Source organism: Bos taurus, chromosome 13 (genome assembly GCF_002263795.3).
Source record: "Bos taurus isolate L1 Dominette 01449 registration number 42190680 breed Hereford chromosome 13, ARS-UCD2.0, whole genome shotgun sequence".
NCBI lineage: Eukaryota > Metazoa > Chordata > Mammalia > Artiodactyla > Bovidae > Bos > Bos taurus.
Genome location: NC_037340.1, coordinates 54,504,028 through 54,522,176, shown reverse-complemented (window position 1 = coordinate 54,522,176; position 18,149 = coordinate 54,504,028). Strand labels below are relative to the sequence as shown.

The window sequence follows — 18,149 nt, the reverse complement described above, 5'->3', positions numbered from 1 at the left end:
CTATCCCCAGACCTCACGTCCCTGTCATCCCTGATCGTGCTTCTCTGTCTTTCCCTTTGTGGCCTCGGACTTCCTGCTGGATGTGGGGACCCACACTGGAACTGTCCCTAAAGGGGGTGCATTTGGGAGGGGTCTTCAGGCCAAGAGCACCCCCTGCCCACAACACGCTGACCCGCAAGAAGTAGGGAGCCAAGATGTCCTGTCCAGACCCGACTTTCCAATGCGATGCCACACAAGACAGAAAAACTTTCTGTAGATGTTTATTCTACTTCATGTAACAAAGCTATGAAGTTCCATGTTTAAATGTACAGTGATATAATACTTTGCAATATAAAATACAATTTACAGAAATTTCTATCAAGTAAACCTAAAGAAACACACTTGATTTTTTACATTTGGTTGTATTTAAATTAGAAAATTTTTGTTTTACATGTAAAAAAAAAAAACCTTCACATCACATTAGATGTTGGAACTCGTCACCACTTTAATGTAACTTAACCTACTGATAGGGTCTGTAACACCCACAAATCACCCAAACTGCTAAGTTCTCAATGTTCTCGCAGCTTAAACGTTTGTGCTAGAAAGGGAAGAATCTGTAGTGATGTACAATGGAATAGACTCCAAAGAACAAAGGAAATTCTCTAACTTTACATTTGCAAAATTAAGTTTATGAAAATATAAAAAAAAAATATCAAATGATATTTATACAGTCAAATAAATTAGCAAGTTTTCCTCTACTTTCCACTTCAGAAATACTTGGAAACACACGACGGGAAGCAGCTTCCTGTGCTTCACGGTGAAAAGCATTCTAATTTGCAGTTTTTGAGCTAATAGCGCTATTTTCACCTCAGGCTTTATACAAATATTGTTCCATTTCAACGACAAATGCTGAGACTTATCACCTGACAAGGACAGCAGTGTGGAGCTAGTGCACTTTTCCTGGGACATAAGAAAGAACTGCTCAGGTGGTAAAGTCCAACCAAAAAACTGTTCCTGATTATTCAAGTCAAAGAACGGCCCTCCCACCCCACCCCACCTTTTAAATTACACTTAATTGATTTATTTCCTTTCTTTAGACTGGTAAAATTTAAATCTTTTAAACTAAATATTATTTAAAATTCAACAGTTTCTATTCAGATGTTGCTTTTAATCATTTTTTTGGGGAAAGAAAAACTGTAAGGCAATACATAAAAACTGAGCAAAACTAAGAAATGTTTTGTTTCCTGGTTGAAATTTGTAATTCAAATTTCTTTGTGACGAGAGAAAGATGCATCTGTTAAATTTGGCATTTCTCAACCATCCAGAGGTTAGCTGACAGCCATGCACAGAAACCCATGGCCACCAGGTCCGAACCCTGTGAACCAGACTCTGGAAACAGCCACACCTCTGGAAACAGACACACAGGTGAGATGTCAGGAAAGGTATGGCTTTAACAGCCACTAAACTCCCTCACAACTTACAACAGTCAAGTTACTAGAAAAGATAACTTTATAATCTGAAAAAGCAATATGCTTTTGTAGGTACGTTCCCATTTCAGTATATTTAAATGGAAATGTTAAGAGTTCTTAGTTTTTTGTTTCTAAAAAAGCATAGGAATTGTAAAGGTGTGAAATTTTTTAAGAAACCATTATACACAAAATTACAGTAACTTTTCAAGTCCATAAGGTTCTATTTGCGCATGAGCCCCCAGTTCTTTCCAACTTGCGGCTGCTGCAGGGCCCTAGGTCTGGGCAGTCGGAGCGGCAGCCCGAGGGGTCTCGGTCTTGGGGTCCCGGGGCCGCTCCGGGCTCCGGCTGCGGTCCCTGCGGCGCTCCCGCTCTCGGGCCTTGTCTCGGTCTCGGTCCCTGCTGCGGGACCTCTCCCGGTCGCGCCTGCGGTCGCGGTCCCTGTTGCGGCTCCGCTCTCGGCCCCGGTCCCACTCACGCCCCTTGTCCCTGCTCCCGTTCCGCTCGCGGCTCCTGTCCCAGTCACGGCCAGCGTCCTTGTCACGGTGGCGGTCCCAGTCTCGGCCACGGTCCCAGTCCCGCTCGCGGCTCCAGGTCCGGCCGCGCTCCCGCTCCCAGGGCTTCCCACGCTCCCTCTCCCGCCGCCGGTCATCGAGGGCCCGGCCTGAGCGGCTGTCAGGTGGTGGGGCCTCAGGGTCCTCTGGGGCCTTGTCGCGGGGCCGCCCCTCAAAGGCCGGGCCTCTGTACTCGTGGCCCCGGCCCCCCTCGCGGAAGTCGGCCTCTGGGCCCTGGGCCGGTGCGGCAGACGGTGCAGGAGGGTGGCTGGGCAGCTCCAGCAGTGGCCTGGGCGCTGGCTTGGGGCCGGGGGGAGCTGGACCCTGGAAGTGGAAGCGGGGAGGCACCGGTTCACTCTTCTCCGGGAATGGGGCACCCCCCCGAGGTCCCCCAAAGGGCAGGGGTGCAGGTGCCCTCTGGCCGGAGAACCGGGGCGGTGAGTGGACCCGCTGCTCTTCAAACTGCTGAGGCTGCATGCCCCTGGGTCCAGGCACGAAGCCAGGCGCTTGGCCTCTGGGGCCTTCAAACTGCCCAGGGTGTGGCCCCCTTGGGCCCACGAAGTGGCCGGGTGGGGGTCCTCGCTGACCTCCGAACTGAGAGGGAGGAGGGCCGCCTCGGGGTCCCTTAAACTGCGACAGCAGAGGCCTCCTCTGACCTCCAAACTGGAACGGTGTGGCACCCCGGCCTCCTGGGAATGGGGCCTGCTCAGGTCCCTCGCACTGGGCAGGGCCACCTGAGGCCTCGCCATACAGGGCATCCGGGTATTCTCTCTTCTCCCCGTGTGCGTCCTTACGCTCTTCCAACAGAGGCGGCCCTGCTCCCCTGGGTCCTCCTAGGTGGGACGGGGAGGGGCCCCTGCCATCCCCATAGGGAGGTGGCCCATGTGGCCCTGAGAACAGGGAAGGGATGGGTCCCTTCGGAGGCCCGAATCTGGCCGGTGGAGGGCCTCCTCTTGGCCCATCGTTATTAGTGTTCTCTTCTGAGAATGGAGGGACTGGCCCCCGAGGAGCCGGGAAACTGGGGCCGTGAAGGCCCGACATCCCGAAAGCACGCGGTGTAGGCTCCCTCTGGCCCTGAAACTGGGGTGGAGGTCCCCCTTTCTGTGCCAAGGCGGGGAACACACCAGCCCCCTCGCCTGGCCTGGGCTGGGGCTCTCTGTCTCCTTCAGTGTCAGTGGCCAGGGCGTCACTTTTCTCGGCAAACTGAGCATTTCTCGGGTCATCGTACTGGGAGGAGCCCATCGGGTTCTCCTGAGGTGCATACATGGGCCCTGAGAAACCAGGAGGGGGGAAGGCCTGGCCCTCACTCTGCGGAGGGTAGAGAGGCTGGAAGGAGGCGCCCGGTGGTGTGGGCAGTAGTACCTTCCGGGCAGGTCTGGCCACAGCATCCAGGCCGGCCATGCTCTCTGGCCCGAGGGTTTCTGAGGGCTCATGAGGGGGACCATCCTGTTTGGCCGGCAGTGGGGCCTCCTCACCCGGAGTCCATGGTGGAGGGGCCGACTCAGGTTCCTCCTGGGCCGGCAGCAGCCCTGGACCGGCGGAGACCCCTCCGGGTGCTTCTCTGGCCGGCGGGGCCCTCAGGGCAGCCTCGCTCTCATTGTTCTCCACGGCCAACCGCCGGGCCTGCCTGGGGTCCCGGCTCAGCCGTGCCTCGGCATTTGGGCCGGGGGCCTGGTTGGTGGCGGGGGCCGGAGCCGGCTTGACTGCAGCCTGCGGTTCCTGCGGGAACAGCTCGGCCTTGGGCAGTGTGGCCTTTGGAGGCGGTGACATGAGTGCGTCTGACACGGAGAAGTGGGCCATGGAGGCCCCAACGGCGGCCCGCTGCTGCCTGAGCGCCTCTTCCTGCTCCTCCACCTGTCGCTTCTGCTCCTCGATCTGCTTGTTGAGCTCTTCAATCATCTTCTGCTGCTCCACCAAGGAGGGGGCAGAGAGGCCAGGCCCGCCACGTGTGTCGACACACATTCTGTTGGGCAGGTCATCGATGGTCACTTTGGCTTCCTCTAAGATCGTCTCATCCTCGGGGTCGTAGGCTACCTCCTCCCGCTCAGCTGCCTCGGGGGCCTCTTCCGCGTCCTGGTGCCTGGTCCGGTCACTGGGCGGAGTGTCCAGGGCTCTCTCAGGACCGTACTCTTCCTCGGGGTCATACGGCCTATCGTCCTCCTCCTCCTCCAGGGCTCTGTCTTTGGAGATCTGACCGAACTGCTGGACGATGGGATCCAGCAGGGGTGCTGCCGTCAGCCCCCCATCGGTCTTGGCTTTGGAGTCCTGGTGGGGGGCTGGGGCCGACTCCACAGGCTCTTTGGAGAGGGGGTCAAAGGACTTCTTCTTCCCAAAGAGAGTCTGCAGGATGTGTTCCAGGGGCGAGGCGGTCTTTGAAGTAGAAGAGACAGAGGAAGCAGCCGCTGGAGCTGCTGCCGCCGTCCCGGATGGTGCTGTGGCTCCTGGTTTGAGTGTTGACAGTATTTTCAACATGGAAGACGAGCCTGGCGCCCCAGGTGCTTCTGGAGGAGGGGGTGGGGGTGGGGGAGAGCCTGGGGGCGTGGTGCTGACAGCAGCGTCCCCTGGGCAGAGCTGGTATTTGGTGGGCCTCTTCTCCGGCGGCAGGGCAGCAGGCACTTTGGGATGCACAGGCTCCACCTCGTCCTGTGTCAGCAGGCGAGCCCGCTTCTCCTCTGTCTTGTCTAGCTCGCCAGCGCCTGAGGGCCGTTTTGTTTTCTGACAGATCACTAACCCGAGGATTATGTTTGGACGCGGTGACTCGAGACCTAAAAAACAAGAGTTGTGAGAATGTGAGAATCAAAATCAGCCTTTGTCCTTGAGAGGTAAGCTTTATTATGGGCAAGGAGGGGGAGGAGATTCTGTGGCAAGATAAAATCAAGTGTTGGGAGAGTTACTGCGACAGACGCATACTGCACCAGGACCGCACTGCACACTTGCCTGGCCTGACGCCCCACAACCCACGAACTGGGGGCCTGATTTACAGACACGTTCATCCCAGTGGCTGGAATCCTACAGGTTTCCAATTACACGCAATGCTGAGACAGAAGCACCCGCCCCAGACCGTTAACATACTGGGCATGAAGCCTGTGTGGACCACAATGTTTTCTAACATTGAGCTCTGTTCTTTTATTTGTCTCTAACTACAAATCAGGAGGGTAGCACCCTCTTTCGACTCTAACTTATGAGCTGCAATATATAATTTATTTTATACTAATGTTAAAGATTCAATTAGGGACCGATTCTACAACTCAATTACAATGATCAATACAGCACACAGCATTCCATTAAGTTCACCACTCACTTGTGTCAACAATTATAATTAACAGGAAAAATGATGCTGACTGAAAGGGCTAAAATAAACGTTCTTTCAGGTTTAGAAAGAAACTCAATGACCAGTAACTTATCAAGAGCTACCTAATGCTCAGGTCTTTGTCAACAGAGGACATGGGCCGTAAAGTGCACAGGTGTTCAGGACAGGGGCGGTGATGGACAGGCTACATGGAAAACATGCTGAGAATTTCAGAAAAAGCATAATTCTTAAAAATTACTATTTCTTCAGTAAGGCTGAATTGTAGTACTCTATATCAGAAATGCTACTGTTTCAGTAATGCCCCCCACCCCAACACTCATAATAAATCCAGAATACTGACAGCGGAACAGAAAAACCCAAGTCACAAATCAGTGATTTAGGAAGAAATGATAAACACAGGAGAAAAATTGTTTCCACAGCAGAAGATAGTTAAAATTAATCAAATTGTATAATTTCAATTTATGGATAAATCACCACTATTTATAGATATTCACATATTTCCTATTTATTCACTAAGAAAATTCGGACTGCTTTTCCTGTTCTGTGATCTTAAGTTGCTCACAAATCAGTTGTCTCTGGACATCATCACGTGGCTCCAAGCATTTCTGTCGCCCTTCCTAAATGCCAGCAGAGAGGTGCTGACGAGGAGAGCCAGGCCCACCAGAGTGAGCTGGGCCAGGCCAGCATCCACATGGGTAACCTCCACACGAAGCACCTCCAGCCCCTCCCCACATGGCTTCTGGGCCTCCTGTTCACAGAATGATGTTCATTGGCTGAGGGCCCATGAAGAACCCCACTAGTGAGAGGAGTGGCTTCCAGAATGTCCTCTGTCTGACCTGACACAGCTGTGGAGGGAGGAGCTGGACACAGGGGTCACGGGGACATGGGCACAGGAGGGCCAGGCCCACTGCACTGAGCATCGCATCCAAATAGCTCTGCTCAGATGTCAAAGGTAACCCATCAAGTTCACTTTCTAATCAAAATGAATTACTTTAACTTGGTATGCCTCTCACTCTAACAGCCTTCTACTGAGTATTCATAGCTCACAAAAACCCAGACTGGGGTAGTCAGTTGCTCAGCTGGCTCTCAAGGCCCTTCTGGGCTGACTGTCGCCGACAGTCCCAGAGCTGGCAGAACGGGTCCCCATGCTGAGCACAAGCTGGAGCCTCGGCGGCCCTGTGAGCAGCAGATTGATGTGCTTGGCGATGGCAGGCAGGGCGAGCAGGAGCCCTGGCCAGGGCCATCCTTTCAGGGCAGGACCCATGACGGTTCTCACCGCAGACAGGCTGTGCCACCTCTGAAGAGCTAGACCTCTGAAGGGCCAACACTAGGGCCTGCCTGGGGTGTGAACCAAGCTCGGGCCAGAGTGGCCGTGTGTGGACCGTAGTCACCACGTTAGCTCCGGGGTCAGCATGCTGTCCTCAGCCAGCACTGCTCCCACCATGGCTCTCACCAGCTCCAGATGCTTCCTAACCAACAAAGTGTACCTCAGACTCGGCAAGACACTTCAGACTCTGCCTTTGTGGTCACGGCCATCACACATAAGGTCATGATGGAACTGCTTCACATTTACATTTGTTCTGAAAACACTAAGCTCCCTGGCATCCCCTGAGCAGGTCTGTGATTAAACGCTTTCCGCTCTCAGCTACCCGATCTGCACACGCCTCATCAAGCTCCGGAGTTGGAGGAGTGTTAGTTTTGAACTTCCCTACCAATCTTCTCCAGGATCTTACATCTAAACTGGGTCGTCTCACAATGCACGCCCCTATCGGGAAGCAGTCAGATCTCATCCGACTCACACGATCAGCTTATGGAGCATGAAGACATGAAATGTCACCAGCACCTCGGAAAGGACTTGCTCATGGGAGACCTACAACTCCTTGCATTACATGGGGCCTTGGCAGTGACCCTCATGGAGACGAGGGCATGTCCACTGCACCCGTTCTGCACTCTCACACGTGGGTGTCTGGCAAGGCCGCCACTGGGGAGTTGGTGAGACAGTTGTCCCCAAAGACGTCCACTGGGGCCAATGTGGCCATGACCACTGCTGAGTGTGAGCCCTGGAGGAGAGGCACCCTGAGAAGAGTGTGCAGAGACAGGGTCTCCAGAGAGGGCATGGGGCACCCCTGGCCCCAGCAGCAGTGACCAGCCAGGGTGCTGATGTACCCACCTCCCTTTGAGGGTGGTTGTGAAGCTTATGAGAAAGTAGATGAGAAGTAGGTGTGGGGGACACTGAACTACTGATTCCAGACAAGGGGTGTTGACCAGACTGAGCACCAGGATGTTGGTACCCCGACTCGACTCTCCAAACTGTGAGAGCAAACGGTCCACAATGTTCCAAGGGGGTGAAACAAGTCTTTCAGCTGCACGTAGCCCCAGGTTCACACTGGGAGGGCCAGTCCCAGACTGCCCATACAGACAGAAGTGGACTCACTGAAAAGGTGTGTGATTATTTCCTGAGCCAAGGTCCAAACAGGGGCCTATGTCTGGGTGTGTCAGCAACAGGGTGGCCAGGGAAGTGATGAGAAGCAGCAACCCCCTCCCCGGGGTGGGGGGTGCCCCCAGATACCTCAGATGTGGCACTTGGAGGGTGAGGTTTAGCTTTAATCAATAAACCAGCAGACAGCAGCCTCCTTAACCACATCATCATGATGCTCCCACCCCTAAGTCTACCTGGCATGCTCCACTATTCATTATTTAAAGTGAAAACCTTCTTATGGCCTGAGTCTGACAAGACAAAATGTTCACACCTGCAGGAACAGAAATTGTGTTGGTGTTAACAGCTACCGCCCTTAGTGTTTGGGTGGAGAAGCCCTGCCTGACCCCGCACGCTCACTCCCCAGCAGACCTCCCATGCTGGGTCCCTAAGACCTGTGGTCCCAGTGAGCAGAGTGCTGTCCGTCCGCGACCAGGAGCCCGTGCAGTGCCACCCGCACAGCCAGAAGCTCGCGGAGTCGGCGTAGGCAAAGCAGGCAGATAGTCCTCAGTCACGGTGCACCTAGACAGGGACCAAGGCCTAGCAGACGGTTCAAACTCAGACAAACAATGACCAGTTTCCATGAAATATTTTTTATTGGTTTCAAAGGAGAGAGAAACACATTCCTCATGGCATGATTGTGACTCTGATAACGGTATCTCCGCACGGTTTCGGAAGCGCACAACTAGGCGTGCACGCACACACACAAGCAGACACTCAAGACATGCTTACCTGACAACACTGTAAGTCGTGGGCACTTTCAGCTAACTCAGGAGACAATTAGGAGTGAAGACAGAAAACACCACGGATTGACCCCATCTGCTAAGAAAGCGGCCTTCTCCTTGCCACACCTTAGAAGGTATGACCCTGTCCTCTGCTCAGTGTGGCTGGGGAGCCCTGGCTGAGACCCCGCGTCCCAGCAGTGGAGCCTTGTCCCAACATGAGGGGCAGCAAGCTGGGCCATGAGTACTGTCGGCTGGGTCAGAGGGACGCAGGCCTCCCAGGTGTCCCCCGAAATAACACACGGGGCGGCGTGTGACATGACGACGGCCTGGCCTCTCTGAGACAAGTCTGAGAGCACACAGGACAGAAGGTCCTGGAGGTGGAGCAGGCTCAGGGTGTGCTTGGACGCCGTGCAGGTGGCTGGGCTGTGGGCTCTGCGTGGAGACCCCTCCAGGTCCACCATCCCCACAGTGCAGGGTGGAGAGGACGCTGAGAGCAGGCAGAAGGTGCAGGCCTCCCCAGTTCTGCACACGGGTTCAAAGCCTTGTCTCCACCTGCTTCTTGGGTGTGAGCCACACAGTGAAAACCCACTGGCTCCTAAGTTCAGTGGTGAGGGTCACCGGTAACTTTTTCCAGAGACCAAGTCATGCTGAGTGGGTCCCTCTCCACCTACAGCTCCGGCAGCCGGCCTGCGGGCTGCTCAAAGCTCTGTGCCCCAGTGAGGCCTCAGGACGGAGGCAGGGCCGGGGCAGACCCTGGCTCCACACTCCCCAGTCTGGTGACCTCAGGCAACAACACCCCCAGGTAGTGCAGGTGCTCAGCTGGGCTGGCTGCTTTGAGGGACATGACGCCCCTCAGGCTAGGCCTGTGCCATCAACATGGTGCAGAGACAGCAGAGCACCCTACCCACCTGGCAGACACTGCACACGCCACGAGCCTGGGACCGGCCTGCGAGCACTTGCACCACATCATGATTTAAGTGTGTGAAGTGGCTCAGGGAGGAGTGTGGCCGACGTGCAAGTGGACAGAAGACACACAGATACCATTGTCAGATGAACATCCCAGGAGAATTAAAAACACATATACCAAGTTAAACAAGCTCAGACTTAGAAGCCCTTCAATCAAAAAGTCTTGAAACGTCTTCTCTCTACTGTGGGTGAAAATCTGCCACAGGAGCTGTGGGGCGCTCCTTCAGGAGTCTCAGCCTCGGGAATGTGGGGGTAGGAGTGATGTCCTCCCTGTTAGTCACCCATGTGGTCACTTGGCGGTTAAGGCAAGCACTCCCACCCAGCCCTCCTTATGGCCGTGTCACCCGGAATGCCCAGTGCGGCCCCCACCCAGCACAGCAGTGTCAGCTCCTGTCTGGGCTTCACTGGAGAAGTCTCCTTGGTGGCCCCTCGGCCACTCCCTCCCTACTGCATCCCCACGCCTGACTCATCCACCTCTGCTCTCCCGGGGACTGTCCCATGGCCCCAAGCCTGGCTAGTCCCTGGCTCATGTGACAAGATACTCTGAGACGGAGCCATGGAGTCTGCAGGTAGAGCTACAAGAGGGGCTCCGACAAGGCTGGAACGGTCTCCCTGCCCCACTGGACAAGCACTCAGTGTATGCCTATCCCTGTCTATGCTTGCGCTAGGCCCCATAAAGGCCACCGCCCTCAGGACTGACCAGGGGCTCCTCACGGTGTCGGGTAGTTGGCTTCACGACCATCACTGCAGCATCTGGAACACGGTGTCCGGGGACTGGCCAGAGCCTCGGGAGCTGCCTGCCAAGAACTTTGGCCACAGCCCTCCCTGCCACCCATCAGGCAGCACCACTTTAGCACAAGGAAGGCCAACGGCCCCCCAAAGCACTTGGCTTCTGACACGTGTTTGGCATTGAGACAGTCTGTGTGTAGTTCTAAGAGCACAAACCAGTGGTTGTGGGGGCTGACAGGACTCTGGGGGCACAGCTGCAGAGCCCACCAGGGGTGAGCGGCCCTGCAGGGGCCCAGACAGCACAGGTGGACGCAGGTGTGCATGTGGCTGTGGCAGGAGCATGGCCATGGACACGGAGATGCCAGGTGCAGGGGGCCCCTAAAGATGCCAGGTGCAGCCACAACCCCTGAAGTAAAGTACTTCAAGAGCCCTGAACACGTGGTGGACTCGGCATCTCTGAGGGGCTATCAGTCTTGGGGGCTTCATGGCCAAGGGGATGCTCCCACGGGGGCATCTTTCTGTGAAACTTAAGTCACATCAACCTCTCAGGGTTTAGAGGGCCCTCAGAGACCACATCCCCCTTGGAACCACCTTGGCCCCTCCACAAGAAATCAGTGTGTAAGTCACGCTTTCACGCAGAACTCTGTTAGGAAGGAGCAAGCAGAAAGAGGCCCACTGAAGGTAAAACTCAAGCAGCAGGTTTCAAAGTGCCTATTTCTAGAGCCATTTCCTATTTCACTGCCATTTCTTGCAACTCCTTGAAATGAATCTCCAAGACAAGGGGGAACAGCCCGGCTGACGTCCGGAGGAAGGCAGGACCAAAAGGCCAGACCTCGGCCCACCCTGCACTGCCCCTGCTCCTGCACGTCAACACCTGCTTACCTGGGGCCAGGCAGGCTCTAGGTGGACACTGCAAGCTTGGCCCTCTGCACAAAACTCTTTAAGACAATTTACCCCTTGACAGGGTACCTCCAGTGCCCCCTCCTCTATTCTGGAAGTTCTGCAGCCCAAGCTGCTTCAGCTCTGCTCCAAGTTCCGCTGCCGAGGCAGGTCTAGGGGAGGCTTGGCGTCGGCGGGAGGGGATGTTTGGGGTCTGAAGGCTGGTGCTTACCTGGCCCCTCAAAGGGCAGCAGTTTGGAGGGGATGGGGTCAGTGGCGCTGAGTGGGATCAGGTAGAGGTCCTTGACGTGCCGGCTGTTGTTGGCCACAACGCCGAAGCGATCGCGGCTGCTGAAGTAGGAGTAGAGTGAGATGTAGGCCACCTCCTCTTCCTCGGTTGCGGGGTGGAAGCGGATCAGACAGAGCTCCTGGACAGACAGGACGGGAGCATGGGTCTGTAGCTGCTCGGAAAAGCTGCTGAGCCTTAGGAGCAGCTGCGAGGGAAGCAGTGCCCAGTCCTGCTGCCCAACACGTGAGAAAAACAGGGCGGTGAAGGAGCACAGGCCCGAGACTCAAGACTGCTGGATTCCATCTTGGTCTCGGAGGAGCCTCTTTAAAATTATTTCTATTTATAGTCCCAGGGGGATCTCGACACAGATCTCACCTCATGGGGTTTTTGAACCAAAGGGTTCATTTGCGTGTAGGGCCAGTATCTGACACAGAGCTAAGAAACCACGAAGCGTGTGATGAGTTGTCTGCAGCTCTGAAACCCAAGGGCTGAACTGGACCAGGGTCATCACCCTCTGTGACCTCAACAAATCCAGAGCCCCTCCACCAAAGAGCAGCACACATGCAGATTCATAGCTGAGTCCACATCTCTGCTGGCCCCCCACCGCTGCCCACTCCAGCAGCTCAACAGTAAGGAAGCAAAGCACCCATGTTTCTGACCGACTCAGCTGCACACACATCACAAAGCTTCCACCGCCACGCTCCCCAAACACCCTCACAGGGCGGCCAGCTGTCAGCTGGATTTGAAACATTCACCTGGAAACATCTCACAAACTGAGACATTTCAAGTACTAACAAACCCCTCCTTTCTCGGGCACAGCAACCAGGCTGCAGGCAGGTACCTTGGACACTGAGGATTTGAGCTTGCCGATGTAATCCCAAACGGTCTTTGGAGCAATCCTCCCACCAATGTGAATCGTGTCGGGCAGGTCCTAAACGGAACAGACTCTGAGTAAGTGGCCAGTAAAACCCTGGTGGTCACAGAGAGACCCCAGACACCAGATTCACAAGAAAACCACAACTATTCCAAACAAAGTAGCGATTACACAGTCAAACGCTGCTCAGTTAACTAACATCCAGGATCATGAATGACCAACCCCAAGGATGGTACAAGGACAACCGTCTACTAACTAGGGTGACAGCAAAGCATTTTAACGTTCTCTTTTAAGAACAAACAGCAACAATCAGGTGTGATTCAGAAGTGCCTGAGCACTCTTGGCTGAGTCTAAAATGCTAGTGCTGTTTCATTAATTTTGAAAAACAATGGTGCTGTGTGTGTGCCCCTGCACACATGCGGCTGGGCACACATACACCCACCCGGGTCCTGTACAAGCTCCAGTGGAGCAGAGGGAGGAGGAAGAGGAGCTTCAGCTTTTTCAGGGAAGATGAAGGGTCTGAATTCCCACCACTGTGTGAACTGCATAATCTCAGACTCAGCCCAGTACAAACAGCCCCTATTTTGCCTCTAGAGGAGCTTGTGCATCCAGACACTCAAGAGGAAGACGGTCACACTTCTGACTCCAGTGCATGATCAGAGTGCCTTGGAAAACAGGTATGCTCACGCCTGTGCACACACACGCATGCACGCACACACACACATACACACTTCTCTCTTGGTTCACATCTGACTCCAGTGCGGGATCAGAGTTCCTTGAAAAACAGGTGTGTACATGCGTGTGTGCGCACACACACACTCTCACACTTCTCTCTCTCTCAGTTCTAACCTCACTGAGATAATCAAAACATCCAGAGACAGGATACGCCTTAGTGACAAACTTGGCTACACTTTGCATGTTAATAAATCCTTTCCAAATGGTGCTGAGTCGAGACAAGAAGAGGGTTGTATCTCCTTCAGGAGGGGACCGGGACTCTGAGATGCTGCAAAACAAAACCACAGAAAGTAAGTGAACCTTCTCTCTCTGCCCAAAGAATTGCCAGTATTTACTTAAATTGTGTGAGAGTCATGTCTGACTCTTTGCAACCTCTTTGCAATCCACAGAGGATTACCTGTCAGGCTCCTCTGTCCATGGGATTTTCCAGGTAAGAATACTGGAGTGGGTTGCCATTTCCTTCTCCAGGGGATCTTCCCCACCCAGGTATCGAACCCAAGTCTCCTGCATTGCAGCAGACTCTTTACTGTCTGAGCCACCAGGGAAGCCAGACTCTTACCATCTGAGACACCAAATATATTTTGGTCAAAGAAATATATACTGTATAGGCAACAAAAGCAGATGGCTCTAAATTTAGTTTTTAAGATCTATATCTCTAAGAGGATAACCAGTCACCCTAAAACCGAAGCTTTAAAAAATGCCTTTTTATGAAACAGAAAACTGAAGAGAGCTGCATTTCTGGGTGGATTTCAGAGCTGAATGACTGAATCACTCATCACTGCTCTCCCTGTTCACTGGAAAGGAAGGACGCAGAGGCTGCACCTGATGCTTGGGGACGGTGGCACGGACAGGAGGTATCTGGGCTCGGGGGACGCGGACGGCTTGGCCAGGATGGACTTGGGCACCGTCACGGAGGGTGGCACTGGCTTTGGTACATCTTGTCGGGGCTCTGCTGGGGTGGTGCCCTCCAGGTGGGTTGCTGCAGAAGCTGTGGCCGTGCTCGGCCCGCCCAGTGCAGTCCTGGGGTCCCGGCCGGACATCGTGACCATGGTGAGCACACTGCCACCACCAGGGGTGGGGCAGGGCAGACCTTCCAGGGCTGGGGGCTCAGGCTGGTTGTCCTCCAGAGGCACTGGGAGGTACTTCCCCTCCAAGTGAGTGTGAGCTGCACTTTCCAGGTCTGGCTCTGAGGCATTTTCAGGCGGGGTTTCGGGTGCCGCGTCATCTGCCTCGCTGAGAACTGGATCAGGTGGGGGGCTGTCGCGCTTGGACTTGGACTCCTCCTTCTTGACAGAAGCTGATAACTTCTGTTTTTTCGGAGCTGGTTCATCTTCCGAGGATGGAACCTGACCTGGAGAACAAGAGGAAGGCCTGCGTGAGAAATCCCACATGGTGGAGGACGAAGCCTGCCCGTGAGCAGATGGACGACCCCAGCTTTAAGAAGTGGCACTCTGAAGGCAGGGCGTACTCCAGCTCCTGACTATCTGACTTGGCTTGAGCCCAAGGTCAGGAAGAGGCCTCCAGTGTCCCCAGGCCTGCTCACCCGTGCAGATCTTGCAGTTCAGGTCAAAGAGGTGCGCCCGGTGCTGGCTGGTCGTGTCCTGCAGCATGCTGCTGAAGACGCCCGGCAGCGGCGCTGCACTCCGCTCGGGGGCCGCCCGCACCGACTCTTGCTGTTCCTAACACACATCAAGTGGCAGAGGGGTCACTTCTTTTCCAACCCATCCCCAAATGAACAGCACCATGAGAAAGCACCCCACATGACTAAGGATCACTGAAGAAAGAGAACAGGACCACTGGACACAAGAACTTGAGGAGCAGTAGAACTCCACACACTTGCTTAAGGTCAGTGTCCTCCCAATAACTCAAACACCCAGCGATATCTGGAAGCCCCAAAGGTGCAGGTGCTCACGTCAGAGTCTGACACTGGTGGAGAGTCTTCCATGTCGGGAACAGCTTCCTGTTTAATGGCAGGCTTCTTAGTCTCATTGTGCAATTTCGTTCTGGACTCCATCACCTAAAATGAGAAAGACATAAAGCCTTAGCCCTTCTTCCCCAAGAGGACTCACCTGCACCAAAAGGCTATTAGTTCACTTCTGGGCCTCCAGCCACCGCTTCTGCCAGTACTCACAGGCTTTGTCGTTCGCTCTCTCCACACAGAGAGCTCTTTGGAGACCAGTTCTTCTGGTTTCATTCTCACCAGTTTTGCCAATGAGATTTCTTCACGCAGAACTCGATGGAAAAGTCCCTATAAACAAACAGGTCTCATTCATGCCTTCAAAACCTCTGCAGGTCTGATTCTAAGAAGAAACGATGTGGAGACCACAGCAAGGTTAAGTTCCTTCCCCGAGGCCAGTTGAGGGCCCAGACAACAGGGGCCCCGAGGTGGGCAGCCGATTTGATGGCCTGCTGCGCCAACCCTGCTAGAGATCACCTCACAGAAAACAGTCGACTGAAGAAGGTACGGAGTTAAGAGGTAGCGCAGGCAGGCAGGAGCCTGGCCAGGCAAGTGCCCGGCCCCATGAGGACAGTGCACAGCACTCACGCACAGCCACTGCGGGGACCGAGTGTCCTGACCACAGGCCTGGGGCAGCACCTGGCCAGGGCTGTCCCACTCCTAAGGGTCTGGCACACACCTGGTTTTTGGGGTCCTTGAGGTTGAACATGAGGCTGCGGTACTTGCTCTTGTACCGATTGTCCGTGACTCGGAACAAGTTAAACATCTCCTTCTCGATGAGCAGTGCGATTTTCCCTACTTCATTTTCTGTCATAATTAAGTCATCACTGTCATTGACTCTAGAAGGAATGAAAAAAGCCCCACATCAACTGCTGCACTTACAAGTGACTTTATTTTCTGGGCTGTGCCATGTGCCATGTGGGATCTTAGTTCACCGATCGGGGATTGAACCCAAACTCCTCTGAGGAAGCGAGGAGTCTTAACCACTGGACCACCAGGGAAGTCCCACGTGTGACTTTTTCCTTTGAACAGTGGGGCTACCATGAAACTGCCACTTTTTATGGGGAAAGCCATCCGTTTTAACAGATAAGAAATAGTGAAACCGCACCTTTTCCACAAGATCTCCTTCAAGGAGCGTCTTATGTTCTGCCGAATTTGTGAATTTGGCTGGGATGAGGCTGGGCTCACGGGGCCCAGGCGTCCTGGCGCTGGAGAGGCCAGGGGAACGGAGGTGCTCCCAGGCTTCCTGACAGCTCCCACAGAAGCAGTAGAGCTGGGGAACTTTCTGGAAGCAGACGTGGCAGCAGCAGTCACCAGCCCTGCCTGCTTGGCAGAGGGAGCGCTGCCTGAGGGGGAGGTGGTGGACGAGAGCCATGGCCTCTTAGGGATGGTGCCCTTGAAGCCTGAGGGCGACTTTCTGACAGTGGGCTTGGCCACCGCTGTGTTTGCAAAAGAAGGGGATTTCTTTGGAAGGAGATTTCTGCCCGGAGGTTGTCTGCCGGCCCCCGAGGAGCCTGGAGGAGCCAACTTCTTCGCCACCACCACAGCCATCTTGTCCTCCATGCGTCTGTCCTCCTTCACGGCTGCAAAGGAGAGAGACCCGCTTAGTGAGGTGGGGGCGTGGGGGGCCCACACAGCATGTGCACCAGAAACCAGCAGAGCTAACCAGGCATTACTCTGTGAGACGGACTTAAAGAGAACTTTTAAAGTAACTGTTGAATTCACAAACGGAGTGTAAAAAGGACTACTAGCAACAATTCTGATAGCGACTATATACTTTGAGGACAAATGCTTTATTATTAATTAAAAAACCAATAATCCAGTAAGCTGTTAAAGGCTAAATTTAAACCGCTAACATAACTTGAAAATTGAAGGGCAAATTTCACTTTATCAAGAAAAGGTATAATTTCAAAGACCACTCTCATGGAGAACTCCAGTGCAATTTTTGGTAAACATGAACTTAGAAAACCTTTCCAGAATGCAGCAGACACACTCTTTAAATGCATATTCACTGCCCACCACCGCCTCCCCAACACCACAAGGCTCTGAAAGTACTAGCAAGAGTCCATCCCAGGGGTAAGGGGCTCACAGGTGTTCACCATTCTTTCAGAAAGTCAATTGGACATGGTAAGATTAATGAGACACAGGATTCTGGGAGAAGACTGCAACATGGAGGAGGCCAGCTACTTTTATGCCAGGAGCTGGGTGGCAGGGCCACAACACATTCCCATTCACATGCCTCCAGCTGCAGCTTGTTACTGGCTAAGACAGTAGGTTCGAGCTTTTAACCCAGACAGGGATGCAGTCAAAAACTAAAACGGAAATCTTTATGCCAGTACTTCATGCTGACAGAGTATATCTAACCCTGTATCAGACCGAGAGAGCTGCACCTGCAGGTAAGCAAAGCAGGTCATTCTCAGAATCAGCCTGTCAAGATTAAAATCCAGACCTAAAACCAGCCGTCACTGACGTTTTTTTTTTTTTTACAAACAGTCTGGGTTCTATGGCCCACTCCCAGACAGCCCCGCTCCGGTCCACTTGCCCAGAATGGCTGGACCCAGATGGGCAGGATGGGGGAACAGGCGGGTCCAGGGTGCGAGCTGGGACAGCATGGGGACACCAGCTGGGGCAGGTGGTCATCTCACATGGGACCGATGGAGAGGCTGCCTGCCCAGGTGCAGACTTAAACACCCACGGCACGGTGAGCCCCCAGCACCTAAATGGGAGACTTCAAGATGTTCCAGCAACCTTCCCACTTTACCCAGAGATTAGAGCCACCAATCTGTCACCCCCTGGTGCTTCTTAAAACTGTCCTAGGGAGACCCAGGGAAAGTCCAGTGAGGAAAGTGAGACCCTATCTGCAGCTAAGGCTTGACCCCACAACAGCCCCAAGGCATTCACGGCCAATATCACACAGGGCCATCCTGGCACAGGGTCAGAGCGCTGCCCTCCAGAAGTGCCCTGCCTCCAACACTGGCAGTGCCAGGGCAGACAGGGTGCTAAAAGCCCAGGGACTGCAAGTTTTTTCCACTTCATAGTTTAAAGGAAATTACTTTTTAACCAAGTTTGAAACAGGGCTACTATGCACACCCAACACTTTTAATTAAGAGTCGGGTTAGAGGCAGTTCATTGTCATCAAGCAACAATCTTGACTTCCAGTCTCCCATTTCCATCTCACAAAGCCTGATCCATGCCCCTCATCCATGGTGT

At 53.9% G+C, this 18,149-nt stretch overlaps 1 protein-coding gene across 10 annotated transcripts in view; it reads right to left on the bottom strand.

Annotated features, from left to right (window-relative positions):
* Positions 1-244: 244 nt before the first annotated feature.
* DIDO1 (death inducer-obliterator 1) overlaps positions 245-18,149 on the bottom strand; it is a 50,895-nt gene continuing 32,990 nt past the window's right edge. For all 10 annotated transcript variants that reach the window (XM_025001117.2, XM_025001116.2, XM_059892975.1 and 7 more), the window contains 10 exons: positions 16,048-16,522; positions 15,619-15,778; positions 15,114-15,230; positions 14,895-14,999; positions 14,526-14,661; positions 13,805-14,333; positions 13,097-13,250; positions 12,215-12,304; positions 11,317-11,512; positions 245-4,764 (listed from right to left, as the gene is read on the bottom strand). In XM_025001117.2, coding sequence (XP_024856885.1) covers positions 1,721-4,764; positions 11,317-11,512; positions 12,215-12,304; positions 13,097-13,250; positions 13,805-14,333; positions 14,526-14,661; positions 14,895-14,999; positions 15,114-15,230; positions 15,619-15,778; positions 16,048-16,522 — 5,006 coding nt within the window. In that variant the 3' untranslated portion in view covers positions 245-1,720. The remainder of the gene's footprint in view (positions 4,765-11,316; positions 11,513-12,214; positions 12,305-13,096; positions 13,251-13,804; positions 14,334-14,525; positions 14,662-14,894; positions 15,000-15,113; positions 15,231-15,618; positions 15,779-16,047; positions 16,523-18,149) is intronic.